Source organism: Coenobita brevimanus, chromosome 72 (genome assembly GCF_032717465.1).
Source record: "Coenobita brevimanus isolate Jiangsu-jjx chromosome 72, ASM3271746v2, whole genome shotgun sequence".
NCBI lineage: Eukaryota > Metazoa > Arthropoda > Malacostraca > Decapoda > Coenobitidae > Coenobita > Coenobita brevimanus.
In genome coordinates, this window is record NC_137025.1 from 16,011,280 (window position 1) to 16,036,729 (window position 25,450).

General features: G+C 44.0%; 1 protein-coding gene across 1 annotated transcript in view; it reads right to left on the minus strand.

The window, feature by feature from the left end:
- Nucleotides 1-25,450, minus strand: part of LOC145407194 (transferrin-like) — a 320,468-nt gene that overhangs the window by 174,160 nt on the left and 120,858 nt on the right. Inside the window, exon 8 of the mRNA XM_080278231.1 lies at nucleotides 16,910-17,091. Within this exon, the coding sequence (XP_080134357.1) occupies nucleotides 16,910-17,091 (182 nt within the window). The remainder of the gene's footprint in view (nucleotides 1-16,909; nucleotides 17,092-25,450) is intronic.

Genomic DNA, 25,450 nt, shown 5'->3' on the forward strand with positions numbered 1-25,450 from the left:
GGAGAGGACTTGGGTGGCTTGACCTTCATCTTGTACAGGATGAAGGCGTTCAGCATCGTCATATCTATGAGATGCAGGAAAACTTTCCTGTACCACCTAGTATTCTTCCTGAGGCAGTCGATCTCACCAATCATCATGTCGGACTTGTCCACCAGCCACATGTTGATATTGTAGTCTAACACAGCATCAGGTTTCATCACAGGTTCGCCTGTCCTACGGTCGACCTTCCTACTGTCTGTCATTTCCCCATTATGTACGGTGGTGAGCATGTGCACGACCCTCTTGTCATGCCACCGTATTGCCAACATCTTCTCAGACTTGCGTAGGTACACGTCTCCTCGCTGCGAGGTTCCTGCCTCTGTGATTTAGGGAAGTGGGCACGATTACTTTTGACAGTGCTGCAGGAGCCAATGCCGTGCTCTGAAAGGTATCTGGCAAGTTTCGGTGCTGTATAATAGTTGTCTGTATACAGCACATAATTCCCACCAAAATACTTTTCAAGGAGCACTTTCACTACACAGCCTGAGAAGCCAAGGGGGTGTGTTTTATCCAGATCGACAGTGCTGGCTGAATAAATGACGAAGTCAAGGATGTACCCCGTCTTACAGTCGCACAGTACAAAGAACCTGATTCCAAAGCGATGGCGTTTGCTTGGAATGTACTGTACAAACCGAAGACGTCCTCTGAACAAAACCAAGGATTCGTCAATGACAACCTTCTGAAAGGGGTGGAAGAATGACATAAACTTATCCTTCATTCTGCTCAGAATCTCCCGGATCTTCCAGAGTGGGTCGGTTTGGGAAGGTACATCGTTGTCGGCAAAGTGCAGGTTTCCCATGATGTTCCGGAAGCGATCTCTGGCCATGTACTTATTGAAGGTGGGTGAGGGTAGTAAGGGGTCCATGGACCAGTATTCTTCCAACTCATGCTTCTTGGAGTGTGGCATGAGAAGCATGAGGGCAAAGAACACATACAGCTCCTGCACTCCCAGCATGGACCACTGTTGCATCTTGGCTGCGCCTGTACCACTTGCAGCACGTTGTGATTCATACCTGTTGGTCTCATCACATATGTGCTGCATGACTTCATCATCTAGGAAGGCCAAAAGGTAGTCCACACACTCAGCATTATCGTCAAGAGTGAAGGCAGGCTGTACTCCTGAGGAGCTCTCATCAAAAACTAAATGTTCTGGCACAAAATTGGACCCTTCCGTCCACGCGAAGGCGTCCAAGATTCCCTGTCGTGGCGGTGTAGGGTGGGTGAGGGTGGTGGGTGGCTGTGAGGCAGATTTATCAGGTTCAAGGTCACTCGCACTGACCCTGGGTTGCCGTACAGCACTAGCAGCCCTTACTCTAGTACCAACTCTACTTTTACTTGTCTGGGATTTACCTCTTCCTCTACAGCCTGCCTTCACTGTTGATGCTGGTGGTGACTCTGACGACGAAGACTCCGGAGATAATTCAGCAGATGAAGAGGAAGAAATGAGTGAAGTGGGGCTTGGGGAACGGGGAGGTGAATGCATTCGTGACTCATGGCGGGCTGGGTCACGCGGGGCCATTGTTCTGGGGCTAACACGCCGCCTTTTCACTCCCTTCCCAAATTCCTTCCCTTGCTGCACTAACGGCTCCTTTCCCTAGGAGCTAGGGATAACTTCTGACACTGAAGCACTCGTACTAGCACTTTCTGGCACGATTTCCTCACCCGGCTCATCACACGATTCACCCGAAGGGTCAAAATCACTATCCATCATCACCATAGACAATTCTGCTAGTTCACATCCCACTGCAGAGTCACTAAGTCCTTTCCTGCTTCCCTCATGACTTTTTATGGGAGTAGTGGTCACGGGGCCCTTTGCAATGGGCGCAGAAGCGGCAGAAATGGCGGGGTGCGAGTGCGACATGGTTTGACCACAGCGGAGGACAAGGAACTAAATGCCGCGGCTTATCTGAGAAGGCAAGGGTTGACAATGACACTGAGGCTGACAGCTGCTAACTTACATGCTAATAAATTATTGGTAGAAAATCTCGGCAATACATAAAGAAATAGGTAGTTCCAGGTGAATGTAAATGTCACTTAGGCTTCTCCCTTCCTTTCTGATATATATTTTTATTACAGACATAGATTACAAGGCATAATTCATAGGGGAAATTACCGTGGTAATGTAGCGAATGAATGCACGTGAGGTGTTGTCAGGTGATAATTAGCCAATTCCTGGTGTATAACACTATCACTTACCTTAATTTTTTTTGGTATATATTATTTTGTACAAGTATAGGGCATAGGGCTTATTTCAATGGATGAAATCTGTGGAAAAATCCGGGGGAGATTTGCTTAGCGCAGCGCGGCCTGGGAGGTGAGAGGACAGGGTAATGGAGGGCAGGTAGCGAGGGGAGTCAGGAAGGGGGGAAAATCGCTAAAATGTTAACAATGGATGGGAGTACAGATGAGATTTGGAGTGCTGACTAGTGTTGGACATTGGCAGTACTGATAGATGATACAAGCCACCACTTGAAAGCCCGGGATAATTCAAAATAACACAGAATCACAAAAGTGATGCCCCGCGGTATGATCGATTGCGCCCGAGCATCACGAAAGTGACGCCCTGCGGTTAAGGGGTTAATGACCTCGTTCCATGTCTTTATCGGTCTACCCCTCGTAACCCCACCCCCAGTATTAACACTTCTCACCTTCCTCACCCAATTATCATCCCCCATCCTCTCCACATGTCCAAACCATCTCAATCTACCTCTCCTCATCACAACACCAATACACTCCAGTCCCACCTTACATCTCAACTCTTCCATCGTGAACCCAGCCCCCCCAGACCTTGGACGCAGGAACACACTACACACCCACCTAATCATTGTCATTTCTGTATGTCTGAGCCCGCAAATATCCTCCTCCTTCACTGCCCAGGTCTCACTACACAAACAGCATTACACTCATAACACATGCTGCATACAAAGACCTCTTATCACGTAGGGAGAGTCCTCTCAATGTCAGGAGAGGCAAGAGCTCCCTGAACTTATTCCAACCACTGCTCACCCTAGCCACAGAGCTAGCTACAGCCCCACCTCCAGCACACAACATGTCTCCCAAATAATAAAACTCTTCCACACACTCAAGAGATTCACCAGCAAGTTAAATTCTTTCACGTCTGACAATCTCCAACTGCTCTCCCCAACACGCCGAACACATAAAATCAGCATTATCTCGCAGTCTACCTCTGATACCACTACACCTCTTATGCACCCATTTATTACAAACACCGCACAAGATGGAATTACTTCCCACGCCCTTGTGACAAACTGCACAAGGCCACTCTCCCTCGTCTTTGACAGTACCGCCACCAACCCTAGATATCATTACTTTTGTTTTATCTGCATTTACCCTTAAGCCCTTGTGCCCCATACCATCTCTCCATTTCCTAAACCCTTCCTCCACCTCCCTTTCGTTCTCTGCAATCAACAACAAATCATCAGCATACAACAACTCCCACGGGAGTCCGTTTCTAAAGTCACGTGAAAGGGCTTCAGGTACCATGATAAACAACATGGGACTCAAAACTGACCCCTGATGCACACCAACATTCACGGAAAACCCATCATTCAAATCTTCATTCACTCTTACCTGCGTGTGAGCACCCACATACATAGCCATAACCACCCTAACCAGCAACTCCTTCAAGCCAAGCTTTCTCATTGCCCACTTCACTACCTCTCAAGGGACTCTGTCAAAGGCCTTTTCCAAATCAACAAAAACAAAATAAAGATCCCTTCTCCTACCAATATATTTTTCCTGAAGCTGTCGAACAATGAATATGGCATCAGTGGTCCCCCTACCTGGCATAAACCCAAACTGCATCTCATCAATATTCACTCTTTCTCTAATCATACCTTCTAAAACTCTCTCCATTACCTTCATTATCTGATCTAAAATCTTTATACTTCTATAATTTCCTCTTTCCAGGGCATCACCCCTCCCTTTATACATATTTACAATTACACTCTTCAGCCAATCATCTGGGACAACACACTCATAAATAATCCTGTTTATCAGGTCAATGACTAACTTCACCCCTATATCGCCTGAGGCCTTCAACATTTCGGCAGTCAACCCAGACACACCTGCTGCCTTCCCCACCTTCATCCTACCTATTGCCTCACTCACAGTAGCAGCATCAATCAAAGGCCAAGGGCCAGACACTGGATCTGCTGGCTCCAAACCTTCTCTGTCCCAGTCAAACTCCTCATTCAACAACCGGTTATAATGCTCTCTCCATACATCTTTAATATCCTCACTGTTCACCACTACCCTTCCTTCATCGTTCTTCACACACTGCTCACCTATAATATCCCGATTATTCCTCTTCAACAGACCTGCCACTCTAAATATCATATTTTTCCTTTCCCCATGATTTAGGTTATCAAGTAAAAGTCTCTGTGACTCAGACTTTGCCCTGTATACCTCTCTTCTAGCCCTATGTTTGGCAGCCAAATATTCCTCTTTGCTACCACCCTTCTTTCATTCACAGAAAAGCCTTCTCTTCTCCTTAACTGCAGCTTCTACACCCTCATCCCACCACCAAGTTACTTTATGTCTTGGTGGTCCTCTTGTCCAACCGCATGTTACATCAGTAACTCTCAAGAGATTGTTCTTGAGGGCCCTGTACTGTTCATTAACACCTCTGTCTACAGCTCCCTGTTCAGCCACCACTCTCCTCAACTTGCTATAGAAGGCATCCCTTACTACTTGGTTTTTCAGCTTCCATATTTTCCTCCTAGGTACATAAGTCCTCTTTTTCATCACTCATTCTTTATGCACCATATCACAAATCAGTAGTTTGACCTGCTGCACACACTCCTCACTTCCTATAACTTTAACATCCCTCACTAACCTCCTATCGGCCCTCCTAACCAGAAAATAATCTATCTGACTGCTATTTCCCCCAGACTCATACGTAATTAACCTACTGTCTCTTTTCCTAAAATATGTGTTGCACACAATCATGTCCGTTGCCTCCCCAAACTCGAGTATCCTTTCCCCTTCTGCATTCCTTATACCATATGCACATCCCCCATGCACTCCTTCATAACCTTGTGCTGCTTCACCTACATGACCATTTAAGTCCCCTCCCAAAACCACTATCTCAACATCCCACATACCACACACTACATGTATTAAATCATCCCAAAATCTATCATTCTCTGCTTCATCCAATCCTGCCTGTGGAGCATATGCCGATATAATCGCAGCTATCCTTCTACCGAACAGAATTTTCACTACCAATATCCTATCACTTACTCTCATAACATTCATAACATATTCCACCCATTTCTCCGCAACCGTCACACCAACACCTCCATATCCGTCTGTCCCCCCTTGCCAAAACAACTTATAGCAACAGTCCTTCCCAACAATCTTTCTGGTTGATCCACCCCTGTACCAGACTTCCTGCAAACACCATTTCTGGTTGATAAGTTACAGCGCAGAGAGTAAGAGACTGGCATCACACAGGGAAAAATGAGGGGATGGTGCTGCTATTTTCATCACTCCCCAGCGGTAAATCATCAGCCAAAAATGACCCAGTTCTTGTGTATCCAGTATAAAGCAGTGTCTTTGTTCCTTCTGTCTGCACCTACATGGTTGCATTTGTCAACTGCCAATTATCTTTCTATCTCCATACTAGAACTCCATTTGCGTATCTGACTCCTATTATCATACCAGGAGTCCAAGCTCCCTCCCTCAAGCATTCCTTCATTTTATCTTGCCATTGCACAAAGTGCTTGATCTTCATTTCATTTCATTTCATTATCTAATCCTACATTGCCCCATGAGGAGCATAGGAGCCCACGGGTAGGCAAGTTGGTCCTGACATTTAAGATGAGAGTGACCAGCCTCACTCATCCAAGTGGCATTACGTGAACAATAAACCCCAACCATCCCTTGGATACAAACCTTCACTGGCTCAATCTGATTGGAGTTCCGTAAGTACCCACTAAACCACCAGGCACCAAAATATGGTTATATGGTTACCACCCACCATAGTAAATGGTTTCCTGGTGTACAGGAAACCATTTGGCGTGTCACTCAGTGTAGTCACACACAGGCAGAAGGAAGAGGAAAGAATGAAGGAAAAAAAGACAGAAGAGGGAGTGTAAAGTCACCCGTAGGCAGAAGGACAAGGAAAGAATGAAAGAAAAAAAGACAGATGAGGATGGATGGAAAGAAGGATGGAGGAGAGGAAAGGGCAGACACCCGAGAGCAGCGCTACATCGTGTGAGTGGATGGTGAGCACCCCAGTACTTGATCTTTCTTTCTTAACTCTCCTGTCAGACTTGGTTATTCTTTCCTTATTCTCTCATCAGTTTCACTTCAAAACATTCTATTTGTCAACTTGTTACTCTCCTTGCATTCCATGTCATACTTATTTCAAGTATGTTTTGCCTACCCAATTGCCCATCCTGTATATGCAAACTCTTAGGTCAGTCACATGTAAGAAATTGTGTACAGTAATCCATCATTTATCCGGATATAATAGAGCCAAAGGTATGTCCGGGTAGTGGCAACATCCGGATAATGAACACTATTCCCCTACCATACCCAGACCCACCTATACCCAACCTCCACCCTATACCTAACATATTTGTACAGTACCTATGCTTAATTTGGTAGCATTTTCCAGTCATTCAGGCATATTAAGACAGCAAAACACACAAAGGAATATCCAAATTAATGCTAAACACCAAGAAAACCATGCAGAAAAACCACTGAAAACCAAAAAACACCCTACCTACACACTACTGTATGTACAGTACCCCTCCTTATTTTGGCAGTGTTTCCCAGTCACTCTGCCATATTTTGACATAAAAACTTACACAAGATTATCCAAAATAATTTTCAACACCAAAAAAAACATGCAAAAAAAAAAAAAAATGAAAACCAAAAAACGCCCTACTTCGTTTTGTTTGTTTGTTTTTCGTTTTTGTAGGCTCCAACATGCTTGCATGCATCGGCCTTGGTCACCTAATGGCGGTTCTCCATGCTGCATGATCTGTGGCAGCCTCTCTGTTCAGTCCCTTAACCCTGAGGTCACATTTAATGACCTCATCCCACGTCTTTCTTGGTCTACCCCTCCCAACCCCAACCCCAATATTAACACGTCTCACCTTCTGTGCCCAATTATCATCCCCCATCCTCTCCACATGCCCAAACCATCTCAATCTACCTCTCCTCATCCCAACACCAATACACTCCAGTCCCATCCTACCTCTCAATTCTTCCATTGTACACCCAGCCCCTCCAGGCCTTGCACGCACAGATGCACTGCACATCCACCTAATCAGTGTCATTTCTGTACATTTGAGTCTGCGAATATCCTCCTCCTTCACTGCCCAGGTCTCACTACCATAGCATCACACTCATAACACATGCTGCATACAGAGACCCCTTAGCACGTAGGGAGAGTCCTCTCAAAGTCAGGAGAAGCAACAGCTCCCTAAACTTCTTCCAACCACTTCTCACCCTAGCCACAGAGCTAGCTCCAGCTCCACCTCCATCACATAACATGTCTCTCAAATAACAAAACTCTTCCACACACTCAAGAGACTCACCAGCAAGTACAGTCCTTTCACGCCTGACAATCTCCAACTGCTCTCCCCAACACGCTGCACACGTAAAATCAGCATCATCTCACAGTCTACCTCTAATACCACTACATCTCTTGTGCAACCATTTATCGCAAACACTCCACAAGATGGAATTACTTCCCATGCCCTTGTGGCAAACTGTACATGTCCACTTTTCCTCTTCTTTGACTGTAATGCCACCAACCCTAGATATCATCACTATTGTTATATCTGCATTTACCCTTAAACCCTTGTGCCCCATACCATCTCTCCACTTCCTAAATCTTTCCTCTGCCTTTCATTCTCTGCAATCAAAACCAAATCATCAGCATACAACAACTCCCACAGGAGTCCGTTTCTGAAGTCATGTGTGAGGGCTTCAAGTACCATGATAAACAACATGGGACTCAGACCTCTGATGCACACCAACATTCACGGAAAACTCATCACTCAAATCTCCATTCACTCTTACCTGGGTGCAAGCACCCACATACATGGCCATAACCACTTTAACCAGCCACTCCTCCAACCCAAGCTTTCTCATTGCCCACTTCACCATGTCTCTAGGGACTCTGTCAAAGGCCTTTTCCAAATCAACAAAAACAAAATACAGATCCCTTCTCCTACCAATATATTTTTCCTGAAGCTGTCAAACAATGAATATGGCATCAGTGGTCCCCCTGCCTGTCACAAACCCAAACTGCATCTCATCAATATTCAATTTTTCTCTAATAATACATTCTAGAACTCTCTCCATTACCTTCATTATCTGATCTAAAAGCTTTATACCTTTATGACTTCCTCTTTCCAGGGCATCATCCCTCCCTTTGTACACGTTTACAATTGCACTCTTCAACCAATCATATGGGACAACACACTTATATATAATCATATTTATCAGGTCAGTGACTTACCTCACCTCTATAACTCCTGAGGCCTTCAACATTTTGGCAGTCAAACTAGACACACCTGCTACCTTCCCCACCTGCATCTTGCCTATTGCCTCACTCACAGTAGCAGTGTCAATCAACGGCCAAGGGCCAATCACTGGATCTGCTGGCTCCAAACCTTCTCTGTCCCAGTCAAACTCCTCATTCAACAACTGGCTATAATGCTTTCTCTATGCATCTTTAATATCCCCACTGTTCACCACCACCTTTCCTTCATCATTCTTCACACACTGCTCATGTATAATATCCCAATTATCCCTCTTCATTTGATCTGCCACCTTAAATATCATATAATTCCTTTCCCCAAGCTTTAGATTATTAAGTAAAAGTCTCTGTGACTGAGACTTCGCCCTGTACCCCTCTCTTCTAGCCCAACGCTTGGCAGCCAAGTATTCCTCCTTGCTACCACCCTTCTTCCATTCACAGAAAAGCCTTCTTTTCTCCTTAACTGCAGCTTCTACACCCTCATCCCACCACCAAGTTACTTTAAGTCTTGGTGGGCCTCTTGTCCAACCGCATACTACATCAGTAACTCTCAAGAGGTTGTTCTTGAGGGCTCTGGGCTGTATATTAATGCTTCTGTCTGAGGTTCCCTGTTCGGCCACAACTCTCCTCATCTCGCTACAGAAGGCATCCCTTACTGCTTGGTTTTCCGGCTTCCATATTTTCCTCCTGGGTACACCTCTTTTTCATCACTCATTCTTTAAGCATCATATCACAAATCAATAGTTTGTGCTGCTGCACACACTCCTCACTTCCTTTAACATCCCTCACCAACCTCCTATCAGCCCACCTGACCAGAAAATAATCTACCTTACTGCTATTTCCCCCAGACTCGTATGTAATTAACCTACTCTCTCTTCTCCTAAAATGTGTGTTGCACACAATCATGTTCATTGCCTCTCCAAACTTGAGTATCCTTTCCCCTTCCGCATTTCTTATACCATATGCACATCCTCCATATACTCCTTCATAACCTAGAGCTGCTTCACCTAGACAACCATTTAAGTCCACTCCCAAAACCACTATCTCATCATCCCCCATATCACCTACTCGTACTACATGTATTAAGTCATCCCAAAATCTATCCTTCTCTACCTCATCTAAGCCTGCCTGTGGAGCATATGCCGATATAATTGCAGTCATCATTCCACCGAACAAAATTTTCACTACCAATATCCTATCGCTTACTCTCATAACAATCATAACATATTCCACCCATTTCTCCCCAACCAACACACTCACACCCCCATATCCGTCTGTTCCCCCTTGCCAAAACAACTTATAGTTGCAATCCTTCCCACCAATCTTTCTGGCTGATCCACCCCTGTGATGGACTTCCTGCAAACATGTCACATCCTGCAAACATGCTACATCCACCCACCTCCTACTGAGTGCCTCAATGATTTCCCCTGCTCTTCCCCTCAAACTTCCCACATTTCATGAACCCACTCTCATCCCCCTGGATGATTTAATGTCCTCAGGCTTGCTTTGAAGCTTAAGCTTGTATTTAGGCATAGTTGGTAATAATAAATGGGGTAGACATACCACAGCCCTACCCACTGCACAGTCCCAGGTCCAGGCAATGGATCTGGGAGCCCTAGCCCACCAGCTTACCAGTGGCTGCAATTGTGGCCTCAGGGCACCCTGCCAGGACAGCTGCCGGGTCACCCTCCAAGCAAGCCTTGGCACTACAACTGTCCCACCATTATAAGCCCACTGATAGGGCAGCCTCCTGGGATGCTACTCTCAGGTTCGGGCCCCTCTCTATTGGGTGGAAGTGGAAGCCTGGGAACCACAATGCCCTGTACCCTCTAGCACAGGTTCGAGTCCCATCTCACCCCGGACCCATGATCTATGCCAGCGGAACCCCGTCACGCCTTCCTCCCCAAAAGTCTGCCACTAGGTAACTGGGGCAAAGTTTTCTGGCCGCATGCCCTTGCTGGTGGCAACCCCTATAATGTAGTGGGATACGTTGTGTGAAATGTAAAGCACATGTGGTGTAGTGCATAAGATAGTTAGAGGAAATGTTAGGAAGAGTATGCTGGTCTACTCTCCAAGTTACTGTCACACTGAAAAGGTCAGCAAAGGGACATGGTTAGATAGCTAGTGAAACAGGAGCTCCAGCTCTCCCCGTCACCAGCATTCTCATTCCCCTTGGGGGTACCACCCTGTTTGCCCCGTGCTAAAGCCTCCTCCTCTATACACCATTGTATGAACAGTCTATCTATCTATCTATTGCCAGATGCCACAATCCCTTAAAGGGTGGCCATTCGACTTTAAGTTATATATTTTTTTGACACTGTTTTCAGGTCAATTTGCCATATTTAGACATCAAAACACACATAGGAATATCCAAAGTAATGCTAAACACCAAGAAACCATTAAAAAAAAAAAAAAAAAAAAAAAAACACACACACACCCAACATATACAGTACAATACTGCATGTACAGTACCACTCCTAATTTTAGCACTGTTTTCAGGTCAATCTGCCATATTTAGACATCAAAACACACAAAGGAATATCCAAAGTAATGCTACACACACAAAAAAAAAAAAAAAAAAAAAAAAAAATGAAAACCAAAAAAACCTGACCTACCGTATAAACGACTGTATGTACAGTACCCCTCGTAATGTTGGCACTGTTTTCTGGTCATTCTGCCATACTTAGATATCCAAATACTCACAGGATTATCCATATTAATGCTAAACACCAAGAAAACAACGAAAAAAAAAAAAAAATGAGAACCAAAAAACACCCGACCTCGACAATACTGCATATACAGTACCCCTCCTAATTTTGGCTCTTGTTTTCCAGTCATTCTGCCATATTGCGACATCAAAACACACATAGGATTATCCATATTAATGTTAAGCATCAAGGAAACACTGCAGCAACGACAAAAATCCACAAAAAACCTGACCGGTTTGAAAATCTGTTGTCTGTGACGAGCGATTGCTCCCAGGGCTAAAAAAAAAAATTCCACGGCCAAATATGCCACTAGAATTGGTTATATTGGTATAAACAGTATACCTTCACCTTTGCTGGTGTTTATACTATAATGTAAGCTAATAAAAACACATAAAACTTTTACGTAAAATGACAAGAAATCTAGTATGAATAGCGTTCAGGAGTAAAACTTACCTTCATGTAACTTCCCACCATCCTAGTGCAAAATTTGGCCAGCACCTTCCAAGAGTTAAGTATATGTCTAGATGCAGATTTTCATGTGCTTTCCCGTGATCACTTTGGAATTTTGATACATCCAATAGTAGTCGAATAAATCGCAAAAAAACTTTGAAAACTTACGAGTCAGCGCTATCACCACGGAGAAGGGTAGGGACTGAAGGAGTGAGGGGGGAGCCAGGAGGGTATGGAGGAGGGTTGGGAGGGAGGGAGAAGCGAGGCTGTGGGCAGGATTCTTGCCCTTCTCTCAACAGGCAGACGGGCACTTTTACTGTACATTTACTTGTGGCTTGCGGTCTGTTAGATGCCGAGTGGCCATGGGGAAACACAACTCACCGTGACTGGGGGACTTTCGATGTTTAGTAGAGAGGCAGACGGCCGCTGTCACCGAACACGTACTTGTGGCTTGTGGTCTGTGTTCCATGGCGGTGGCGACATTGGACATTTGGTGGGGATGTGTACGGATGTTTTGACACTGCTTGCAGATGACAGTTGTATTACTCAGGTGCTGGAAGTTCACTGGGAGTGATAGGACGTGTACGCGACTTTGACTATTCAGTACAGGGGCGGACGGACATTTTAGCTCTGGTTGTGGGTTATGGACTACTTACCACTCATGGCTCGAGCCCAGCGGTCATGACGTCAAATGTATGAACATGTCGGCTGGCCGGCCAAAGTTCTCGGGGACTTTTACGTCCAGATACTGTAATAGCAAGTATATTTGGATAATGGTTTAATACGGCCAAGGTCCAGCATCTGGATAATGAACATGTCCGGATATATGTGGCAATACTGTATTCGATGCAATTACTCTATTACTATACGGCAGGTCCTCCACATTCACATGGTTCCAAATTTCTGGGTTCAGTTATCCAAGGAGACCAGATAACCATTCTTTGTGATCAAATGAGAAGCTTCCACAACATTCAAGAAGCATCTGGAAGCACATGATAGTCTTGATTGATAAGGTTCCCTGTGACACTTTGCCCCTGCCAGCACAGCCCTTTCTGCACATTTGCACATGGTCCGCACTAACACTCCCCATGCCTCTGTACTGTAGTCCCACTTGGGCTGCTTCCTGCTACCATCACACAGTAGCCATCTCTGCATACAACTGCACTCATGTCAAAATCTCAGTTTTGGTAATTGATCACACCCTTACTACTGTCTCCAGTAAACATTACATTTATCAAATGTTCAGTACAGTACTGTACCTATATTGTACAGACAAATCCTAGTATATTTTGAACATGCAGGTCCTAACATCTGATGATGTTTTGGAGCAATACAAAGTGTTATTAGGAAACTGTACACAGGCAGGCATATTGCCGATGCAGGGCTTCTTCAGGGGTACATGACCACCACTGGCTGTATATAATTCCAAATTCATGGGAATCTCTGTAATGTATGCCCTACAAATTTAGAAGACTTACTGTATTTTAAGCTATTGCTGAAACTATTTGCTCAAAGTTATAGAATGTAATATTGGTAGTGTTTGTACATTACACATGAAAATTATCTATTGCACTTTATCATTGCTGGTGACTAATATCTATCTACCTATTGCCAGACGCCATAATCCCGTAAGGGGTGGCCGTTTGACTTTGAGTAATTTATTTTACGGGGAGAGGCACTAACCCTCCACCAACCCACTTGTTGACAAGTAGTACTTTAATAAATCTGCTTAACTGATAATGAGTCATATACTGTACATGATTCCAGTCAGTTAAGCATATTTGTCTCTGATGGATTTCAGTGACAAATTCTGATAAAACAATCTTGAAACCAGCTGTGGTAAATACGGCAAATGACATAACATTTTCAATAGTGTAATCATGAAGCCAGTGCATTGTATTTATGTTGCGGATCATCTGTGGAATGTTTTTTTTTTTTTCTCTCCTTCACATTACCTGCTTAACTACTTTCCTAATCACTGCCTTCATCTTGAGGTGGGAAAAATGGTCAGGATGATGATGCTGATCATGACAGTGATGATGATGATGATTAACCGCTATCTATTGCAAGATATTCACAGAGGACATCTGTGCAGCATGTGAGGTGGTGTGCGGGGTGAAGAGAAGACAAAAGGTTGCATGGAACGACATGGTGTAATGAAGAGGTGAGACAGGCTGTGGCACAAAAGAAGAAAGCATATAAGCATATAGTAAGTGGACGAGAAACAGAGGTGTGAAGGAAGCTGAGAGAAAGAAGAAAGAGTTATATGCAGAGAGGAAGAGAGAGGTGACGAGATTTGTAAAAGAGTAAGACGACAGTGGATGAGGAATTTGGAAGGAATTTGAGTGTAAAGTGAAGGAAAAGTAAGAAAATGTTCTGGAAAGAGGTAAAGAAACTTAGGTTGTTAAAGAAGTCAGTCAGGGAGTGAAAGATAAAAATGGTAGAGTACTAGTGGAGAAGGGAGAAAAAGTGAGCAGATCGAGAGAACACTTTAAGGAACTGTTGAACATAGAGAATGAAAGTAATGCGAATATAAGTGGCTGGGGAATGGCTGGGAGAAGGAGGGATATGAGAAGAGGGGACAAAATCAGTAGGATGGAAGTTGTGGAAGCAATGAAGAAAGTTAAAATGTAGAAAGCCCCAGGAATTGATAGAGTGTACGGTGAAATGCTGAAGCATGGGGGAGAGATAGTAGTAGAATGGATGTGGAAGATGTGTAGATTGGCCTGGGAGGAAGATAGAGTCCCAGAGGATTGAAAGTCAGGTATAATTATTCCCCTGTACAAAGGGAATGGCGAAAAAGAAGTGTGTGGCAATCATACTGTAGGGGCATTTGTCTTCTTGGATTAATAGGAAAAGTATATGGAAGGATACTTATTGACAGAGTTAGGGAAATAACAGAGGAATTAGTTGGAGAAGAACAGGGAAGTTTTAGGAAGGGAAGAGGTTGTGTAGATCAGATATTCCTTCTTAGAGCTTTCGTGGAAAAGTTTCTGGAGAAGGGAAAGAAGTTGTACGTGGCCTTCATGGATTTGGAGAAAGCATATGACAGGTTGGACAGACAAGGATTGTGGAAAGTATTAAGAATATATGAGTAGATGGGAAGCTGTTGAATGCCATGAAGAGTATCTATGATGGTGCTAAGGCTGCTGTGCGTGTGGATGGTGAACTGAGTGAACTTTTCTATCTGATGGCTGGATTGAAACAGGGATGTGTCATGTCTCCATGGCTCTTCAGTCTGTATATGGATGGGGTTATAAAAAAGATACTAGGAAGGGCAGTGGATGTTGAGTGAACCTAATGAGAGAGGGCACTGTGTGGAAACTCCCTGTACTGTTGTTTGCAGATGATACTGCGTTGTTCAGTGAAGACGAAGGGGAGCTGCAAGGCTTGGTGAATGAGTCTGGGAGAGTACGTAAGAAATGGAAACTAAAGGTAAATATAGGGAGGAGTAAAGTTATGGTCTTTGAGAGAAATGAGGTCAGTAAATGTACAGTGCAGTTAGATGAGGAGAATATGGAAAATGTGAGTGCATTTAAGGTACAGTACTTGGGTAGTGTGATGAGTAAGGATGCAAGTTTAGAGGGTGAAGTGCTTGAAAGGATACAACAAGGAAGAATGGTTGCTGGTTCCTTGAATGCAGTGATAAGAAACAGGGAAATGAGCATAGAAGTGAAAAAGTTACTGCATGACAATATTGTGATACCATCTCTAATGTATGGAAGTGAAGCTTGGACGTTGTTGGAGGGACAGAAGTCAAGAGTGAGAGCAGTGGAAATGAGTTATTTGAGAGGAGCATGTGGGGTCACTCGGAGAGGCAGACTGACAAATTAGGAAGTATAGGAGCGTTGTGGTGTGGATGTAGATGTGATAGGATGAGTTAGGAGAAACACACTGAGGTGGTTTGGCTATGTGGAGAGGACGGAGAGCGAGAGACTGATGAGGAGAGTGTATGTGAGCGAGGTGGAGGGGAGGAGAGGGAGGGGGGATGTTAAGGATGAGGTGGAGGGATGGAGTGGAGAGGTATATGAGAGAAGGGGGTGTAAGCTGGGAGCATGGAAGTCAAATGGCAGAGGACAGGGAGACAAGGCAGCGATTTGTTTGTGGCCACTCCTTACGGGATTGAGGAGTGTAGCAATAGATAGACAGTATTGCCTAACACTGTATCCTAGGAGGTTCAGATAAAATACCTATCTACAACTGTGCCATGACTGAACTATTGTCCTTTATCCCATCCCAGTTAATTTCTGTTTAAGGGGATTGGCCTGTTGAAAATGGCCAAAAATGGAGGGCCCAGGCGAAGTTGAGTTATGCCCATAAAAATAATCCTTCAATGTTCCCCTTATACGCCTGTGAAATATTACTGCTAAAAATCGAGTAAAAATCAGTCAATTTTTACCTTACTTTTCTCAAAATGTAACTTAGCAGCCTTTGAGATCGATAAGCTCATATATTATTGGTCGTACGAGGATCATTTATATACCAGTGAAAAGCACGTAAAAAGTTCTGTAAACTCAACTCGTAGAATTTTTATACTCTCCCCCTTCGTGCTCAGCATCGCTTCAAAATCTGATTAAGGAGGAACTAATTTTACCTAACTTCCTCATCACCTAGGGTCGTAATTAGATATGATATCACAAACTTACGAGTTTCAATTCAAGACACACCTTCTGTGAGTGTGTAAACAACAAAATTATATGATACAAGGCATTTTTTAGAACTACATCGATTTTTAGCAATGGTATTCAGTTTACCCTAATTTGTAACTAATTCGAAAACTAATCTACTGATTTTCAATTGTGAGGTACCGATTGTCATCTCTAATAGCACTCTATATGTGTGCCAAATCTCATTGAAATAGGACAAAATCTACTGACACGTTCAGGGTAACAACCGGATGATCCCTTTAAGCTCAGCATTTCCAATACAGTCATTCTTTCACTTAGCTAAGCAGATAGATTTGAAGAATAAGTGTCTGTTTCACTAGGCACTCTGTTAATAATTACTTGTACTTTTGCATTTCTTTTCCAGACATCTGGATATACAGTAACTTATCCCTTCAAAATATGAAACTGGATGATGATAATGATGATGATGATGATGATGATGACAAGACAACAGTAATGACAACAAGAATGATGATGATAGTGGTGATTAGAACCTATGATTAGGGCCTGATGGTACTCACGCTCCTTGAGGTAGTCATGTGGTGTAACTGGTGGATTGCGAGCAACTACTACTGATGGTTTGCTGACCCCCAGGACCAAACCTGCCCAAGGCCTCTTTGTGGCTCCCTCCTGTACCAACTCAGGGGGTGGGGTGGCATATTCAACCAGTTGGGTCACCGCTGCAATGATGCCTTTCTTGTTCCTGCAATACATCATTAAGAATTACTTAAACTCCTTTAATTTGGTGATGTTGTTTACTGATTTATTACTGCTTCCTGTCTATCTGTCCATCTATCTATAGCCAGATACCTTGATCCAAGAAGGGGTGGCAACATACAAACTACGTGCCATCTAGTCCTCTGCTAGGCTGCCTTCAGATAATCATGTTCATGACAGGATACTTTTCAAAATGGTGGGATTAGATATAGCCTTAACTAACTGTCAGTATTGAAGGGCCTTCCTGAGTTTTAATAAAATCGTCTTGAGGAACCCAGAATAAAATATATAACCCACTTAATGTAGTGATACCCTGTTTTAGGGGTAGCTATACACTGAGTGGCAAGCCAAATGATTTCCTGCAAACTAGGAAAGCATTTACATTACTGGGTGGTAACCTTATCACCAACCAACACGTGTTCCCTATGTGACAACGAGTGGGTTGGCGGAGGGTTAGTGCCCCTCCTCAGAAAACAACAAACTAAAAATACAAACAAGAAGCCTCGGACCAGGACTGACCAAAAGGTGATAACTGAGGACCAAACAAAGGACATGGTACAGATAGCTACATGGACTGTAAGAGGTGCAAATGATGAGGTGAAAGAATGAGAAATTGTCCAGGTGCTTGAGGGTGCGAAAGTGGATGTATGTGGATTAACTGAAACTAAATGGCGAAGTGAGAGAGTGTGAGAATGGGAGTAAGGATGGGGTATATGTGAGGCAGTAGGTGAGACTGAAAGGGCAAAAGAAGGAGTGTGTATTGTTGTGAGTAACAGATGGAAGGAGAATATATGCAAGTATGGATCAGTTGGGTCAAGGATTGTGTGGGTAAGATTGAAAGTTGGACTACAAATGTGGGCGATGGTGTGCCTGTATGCACCAACGCATGACTGTGCAAGCAGAGTGAGAGAAGAGATCTCGACAAATGTGGATATCTGCATGGAAAAGTTTAAATGGAATGAGAGAGTGTTTTTGATTGGAGATATGAATGGAAAAGTAGGGAATATGAAGGTGGATGGAGTAGTTGGTGAGTGGGGTGTGCCTGCAGAGATGGATGAGAATGGCAGTGCTTTAGTGGACATTTGTGCCGGGAGGGTGTTGGTGATAGCTAATACCCTCCTCAGGTACAAAATGATCCATAGGTATAAGTGATGAGTGATGAGAAGGGTGGGTGGTGAACTGAATGAATGGAAGGCAATGACTGATTATGTGTGTGTGGATGAAAGGACGTGAAGGTGTGTAATGGATGCAAAAGTATATAGAGGTTGGGGGAGTGGACTTTCGGATGACCACTTGGTGGTGGAGTAGACTGTAGCACCAGTTGAGCAGGGCAGTACTCCCAAGGTGGATGGAAAGTTGATGACAGGGAGAGCTGGAGCTCCTGTTTCATCAGCCCTAGGGACTAGTTCCTGACCATCCCCCTTTGCTGAACTTTTTCAATGTCTCAGTAACACAGAGAGTAGACCAGCATGCTCTCCAATACAAGTTTCTCTAACAATCAACACCAAACTACATGCACGGTACACACTAAACTTCTTTTTCCAAAATTTAAAAAACAAATCATGGCCTCTTCACAACACATAGCCTCGGAGTTCCGGGGGGGGGGGGGCATAAATGCCCCCACCCTCCACCCCTTTCCCGGTGACGACTCAAGCTGCTTGGAACCACTGTCTGACTCACTTCTTCTTCATTTCTGCAACATTTGCGGCCTTTCCTCTCACTTTCGCTCTGTTGAGCACCATCTCTCCTCCTCTAAACATCACCTTCTTTTCCTGAGACTCAACTGTTTGAGGCAACTGACAGCAAACCCTTTTCTATATCCTCCTACTTTCTCTATACTCATTTCAAAGCCAAAGGTGGCTGCTGTGTATATATAAGCAACGACTTATATTGCTCTCGTGTTCCTGAACTCGATTCTTCTGAATTCTCTACACTCTGGCTTCGGCTTTCCTGTCATTCTCTGACTAAATATATCTGTACTGTTTACTTATCCCCTAATTCTACTGACTATGAAAGATTCTTCGACTATCTTACATCTATGATGGAACACATTCTATCCATTTCTCCTTTCTGCGAAATCTCCATTCTGGGAGATTTCAATGTTCACCACCACCTTTGGCTCTCCTCTCCTTTCACTGATCCACATTGTGAACAAGCCTACATCTTTTCTATCCTTAATGACCTTGAGCAGCTTGTACAGCACCCTACCCGTATCCCTGACTGGCTTTGAGAGAGCTCCAACATACTTGACCTCTTCCTCACAACTAATCCTTCTGCTTACAGTGTTAATGTTTTCTCTCCGTTGGGCTCCTCTGATCACAAACTAATTACCTTAACCTGTCCTATCACCCAGGTATGGCCTGTGGACCCTCCAAAGAAACGTCGTCTGTGGCACTTTGGACCTGCATATTGGGAGGCCCTCAAGCAGTACTTCTTTGATTTTCCATGGAATGATTATTGCTTCCATGGCCAGGAGCTATCTGAGTGTGCCTTGCACCTTATGGAGATTATTCTCTCGGGCATTGAAGCATACATTCTATTCTCATATCCTTTGTCAAATGCAAGAAAACCTTTGTTTAATCACGCTTGTTCTAATGCTGTCTGCAACAAGGATAGGGTCTATAAAAGGTACCAGAGCCAACCCACCCCTGAATCACATCTTTTACATGTTTCTGCCCGGAATCGTGCTAAGTCTGTTCTTTGTACTGCTAAAAATAATTTCATCTGTACTAAATGCTCTCAACTCTCCAACTCGAATTCTTACTGCTCCTTCTGGAACCTTGCCAAAAACCTTTCTAACAACTTTACATCATCATCCTTCCCTCCTCTTTTCTACTCTGATGGTTCTGTAGCTATTTCTTCTATTGATAAAGCAGATCTCTTCACTCAGACTTTCTCCTCCAATTCCACCTAGATGATTCCGGTGTTGTTCCTCCATCACTTCACCTCTCTGACTTCCTCATGGCTGACATTAGAATTTCTTCAGCTGATGGTAGGTTAATTACGTATGAGTCTGGGGGAAATTGCAGTCAGATAGATTATTTTCTGGTTAGGAGGGCCGATAGGAGGTTAGTGAGGGATGTTAAAGTTATAGGAAGTGAGGAGTGTGTGCAGCAGCACAAACTATTGATTTGTGATATGGTGCTTAAAGAACAAGTGATGAAAAAGAGGACTTATGTACCTAGGAGGAAAATATGGAAGCTGAAAAACCAAGTAGTAAGGGATGCCTTCTATAGCGAGTTGAGGAGAGTGGTGGCTGAACAGGGAGCTGTAGACAGAGGCGTTAATGAACAGTACAGAGCCCTCAAGAACAATTTCTTGAGAGTTACTGATGTAACATGCGGCTGGACAAGAGGACCACCAAGACATAAAGTAACTTGGTGGTGGGATGAGGGTGTAGAAGCTGCAATTAAGGAGAAAAGAAGGCTTTTCCGGGAATGGAAGAAGGGTGGTAGCAAAGAGGAATATTTGGCTAGGAGAAAGGTATACAGGGCAAAGTCTGAGTCACAGAGACTTTTACTTGATAACCTAAATCATGGGGAAAGGAAAAATATATTTAGGGTGGCAGGTCAGGTGAAGAGGGATAATCGGGATATCATAGGTGAGCAGTGTGTGAAGAATGATGAAGGAAGGGTAGTGGTGAACAGTGAGGATATTAAAGATGCTTGGAGAGAGCATTATAACCGGTTGTTGAATGAGGAGTTTGACTGGGACAGGGAAGGTTTGGAGCCAGCAGATCCAGTGTCTGGCCCTTGGCCTTTGATTGATACTACTACTGTGAGTGAGGCAATAGGCAGGATGAGGGAGGGGAAGGCAGCAAGTGTGTCTGGGTTGACTGCCAAAATGTTGAAGGCCTCAGGCGATATAGGGGTGAGTTTAGTCACTGACCTGATAAACAGGATTATTTATGAGTGTGTTGTCCCAGATGACTGGCTGAAGAGTGTAATTGTAAATGTGTATAAAGGGAAGGGTGATGCCCTGGAAAGAGGAAATTATAAAGGTATAAAGCTTTTAGATCAGATAATGAAGGTAATGGAGAGAGTTATAGAAGGTATGATTAGAGAATGAGTGAATACTGATGAGATCCAGTTTGGGTTTATGCCAGGTAGGGGGACCACTGATGCCATATTCATTGTTCGACAGCTTCAGGAAAAATATATTGGTAGGAGAAGGGATCTTTATTTTGTTTTTATTGATTTGGAAAAGGACCTTTGACAGAGTCCCTAGAGAGGTGGTGAAGTAGGCAATGAGAAAGCTTGGCTTGGAGTAGTGGCTGGTTAGGGTGGTTATGGTCATGTATGTGGGTGCTCACACCCACGTGAGAGTGAATGGAAATTTGAGTGATGAGTTTTCTTTGAATGTTGGTGTGCATCAGGGGTCAGTCTTGAGTCCCATGTTGTTTATCATGGTACTTGAAGCCCTTTCACGTGACTACAAACGGACTCCCGTGGGAGTTGTTGTATGCTGATGATTTGGTGTTGATTGCAGAGAATGAAAGGGAGGCGGAGGAAAGCTTTAGGAAGTGGAGAGATGGTATGGGGCAAAAGGGTTTAAGGGTAAATGCAGATAAAACAAAAGTGATGATATCTAGGGTTGGTGGCGGTACTGTCAAAGACGAGGGAGAGTGGCCTTGTGCAGTTTGCCACAAGGGCGTGGGAAGTAATTCCATCTTGTGCAGTGTGTGTAAAAAATGGGTGCATAAGAGATGTAGTGGTATCAGAGGTAGACTGCGAGATAATGCTGATTTTATGTGTACGGCGTGTCGGGGTGAGCAGGTGGAGATCGTCAGATGTGAAAGGATTGAACTTGCTGGTGAATCTCCTGAGTGTGTGGAAGAGTTTTGTTATTTGGGAGACATGTTGTGTGCTGGAGGTGGGGCTGGAGCTAGCTCTGTGGCTAGGGTGAGAAGTGGTTGGAAGAAGTTCAGGGAGCTCTTGCCTCTCCTGACATTGAGAGGGCTCTCCCTACGTGCTAAGGGGTCTTTGTATGCAGCATGTGTTAGGAGTGTAATGCTGTATGGCAGTGAGACCTGGGCAGTGAAGGAGGAAGACATTCGCCGGCTCAGACGTACAAAAATGACAATGATTAGGTGGATGTGCAGTGCATCCCTGCGTCCAAGGCCTGGAGGGGCTGGGTTTACAATGGAAGAGTTGAGAGGTAGGATGGGACTGGAGTGTATTGGTGTTGTGATGAGGAGAGGTAGATTGAGGTGGTTTGGACATGTGGAGAGGATGGGGGATGATAATTGGGTGATGAAGGTGAGAAGTGTTAATACTGGGGGTGGGGTTATGAGGGGTAGACCGAGAAAGACATGGGACGAGGTCATTAAGTGTGACCTTAGGGTTAAGGGACTGAACAGGGTGGCTGCAATGGATCATGCAGCGTGGAGAGCCGCCATTAGGTGACCAAGGCCGACACATGCAAGCATGTTGGAGCCTTTAAAAACGAAACGAAAACGAAACGAAACGATGTATTTTTTGCCATCACAGGCCTCAATGCCAACAAGGCATATGGGCTTGACGGAGTCCCTCCTGTTGTCCTCAAGAACTGGGCATCTGTGTTTACACCCTGCCTAGGCAAACTCTTTCATATTTGTCTATCAACTTGTACCTTTCCTTCTTGTTGGAAGTGTGCTCTCATTCAGCCAGTCCCAAAGAAGGGTGACCATTCCCAACCCTCTAACTATCGTCCAATTGCTTTAGCATCCTGTATCTCAAAAGTTTTCGAGTCAATTCTTAACAGAAAAATTTTAAAGCATCTTTCCTATCACAACCTTCTTTCTGATCGTCAGTATGGGTTCCGTAAGAGATGCTCCACTGGCAATCTTCTCACCTACCTTTCAGACTCCTGGTCATCCTCCTTTCGGGACTTTGGCAAAAGCTTTGTCATTGCACTTGACATCTCAAAGGCTTTCGATAGAGTCTAGCATAAATTTTTAATTTCAAAACTGCCCTCTTATGGTTTCTATCCTTCTATCTGTGCCTTCATCTACAGCTTCCTGTCTGGTTGTTCTATAGCCGCTGTTGTAGACGGCCATCATTCTTCTCCTAGATCTATCAACAGTGGTGTTCCTCAGGGCTCTGTCCTATCACCAACTCTCTTCCTTTTATTCATCAATGACCTTCTAAGCTGTACATCTAACCCCATCCACTCGTATGCTGATGACTCCACTCTTCACCTTTCCATTTGGTTCCCGCAGAGTCCATCTCAGCTGTTACTTCAACAACCAAGGGATGAGGCTATGGCACACCTAATGTCTGACTTGGCTCGTATCTCAGACTGGGGTAAAAATAATCTTGTTTTTAATGCATCAAAGACTCAGTTCTTATACCTATCAACCCGACAAAATCGTCCACAAGTGTACCCACTAATTTTAATAATATTCACCTTAATCCTGCATCATCCTTGAACATGCTTGGGGGTTTCATTCACTCGGGACTTATCTTGGAAAGATCATATTACATCTCTTGTAAAATCTGCTTCCAAGAGCTTAGGTGTGCTAAGCTGACTCTATTCCTTCTTTACCCCTGCACAATTGATGACTCTATACACTGGTTTTATCCGCCCCTGTGTAGAGAACAACTCTCATGTGTGGGGAGGTTCCCCACATACAGCTCTTCTCAATAGGGTGGTGTCAAGGGCTTTTCATCTCATAAACTCTCCTCCTCTTACTGACTCCCTTCAACCTCTGTCTCTTCGCCACACTGTTTCATCATTATCTCTATCATTACTTCAATGGTCACTGCTCCACTGAATTGTCTGCTTGCATTCCTCCACCTCTACGACGGGTGCGTAGCACCTGTCTAGCAGCTAACTCTCATCCCTTTTCTGTCCAACACTAATGCAAGAGTTAACTGTTATTCCCAGTCCTTCATTTATGCAATGGGTCAACTCTGGAACTGTCTCCCTCTGTCTATATTTCCTGCTAGCTATGATCTCCAGTCTTTCACATGCAGTGTGTCCAGACATCTCGAAACGAGCGGATCTTGAATTTGGCTTTCTCTTGCATTTTATTTTACTCTTAGAAGAAACAGTTATTACAGGCTCATGGCCTTTGGTTCCTTCTTCCTAGAAAAAAAAAAAAATCAAAGTCGAAATGAAATGGACAAATAGAAGAAGGGAAGAACAGGAGGAAGCAATTCTTACAAGGAGGGCGGAAAAGTTACAAGAGGATGGAAAAATGGCAGAATATAAGAGAGAAGTGGAGGAGCTATTGGGTAAATATAGATTGGAGCAAATGGGGGACATGGAAGGTATGTGCAAGATATTCACAGAAGAATTCCGTGCAGCATGTAAGGTGGTGTGCGGGGTGAAGATAAGACAAAAGGGGGTGCAGGGAACAGCATAGTGGACTGAAGAGGTGAGAGAGGCTGTGGCACAAAAGAAGAAAGCATACAGTGAGTGGATGAGAAACAGGGGCGTCGTCAAAGAAGTTGAGTGACGGAAGAGAGAGATATATGTAGAGGGGAAGAGAGAGGTGAAAAGATTAGTAAGAGAGAGTAAGAAGAGAGTGGATGAGGAATTTGGAAGGAATCTGAGTGTAAAGTGGAGGGAATGTAAGAAAATGTTTTGGAAAGAGGTAAGGAGAGTTAGACAGGTTGCCAAAGAAGTTAGTCTGGGAGTGAAAGATAAAATTGGTAGCTTACTAGTGGAGAAGGGACAAAAAGAGAGTAGATGGAGAGAACACTTTAAGGAATTTTTGAACATAAAGAATGTAAGTAATGCAAGTAAAGTGGCTGGGAAAGGGCTGGAAGAAGGATGGACGTGAGAAGAAAGGAAGAAATCAGTAGGATGAACGTTGTGGAAGCAATGAAGCAAGTTAAAATGGGGAAAGCCCCAGGAATTGATGGAATGTGTGGTGAAATGCTGAAACATGGGGGAGAGATAGTAACAGAATGGATGTAGAAGATATGCACACTGGCCTGGGAGGAAGGTAGAGACCCAGAGGATTGGAAGTCAGGTATAATTATTCCCTTCTACAAAGGAGAAGGGAAAAAAGAAGTGTGTGGTAACCACAGGGGCATTTGCCTTCTTAGTGTAATTGGAAAAGTATACGGTAGGATACTTATTGACAGAGTTAGGGAAATAACAGAGGAATCAGTTGGAGAAGAACAGAGAGGTTTTAGGAAGGGAAGAGGTTGTGTAGATCAGATATTCATTCTTAGATCTTTAGTGGAAAAGTTTCTAGAGAAGGGAAAGACGTTGTATGCAGCCTTCACGAATATGGAGAAAGCAAATGACAGGATGGATACACAAGGATTGTGGAAAGTATTAAGATTATATGGAGTAGATGGGAAGTCGTTGAAGGCCATGAAGAGTATATATGAGGGTGCTAAGGCGGCAGT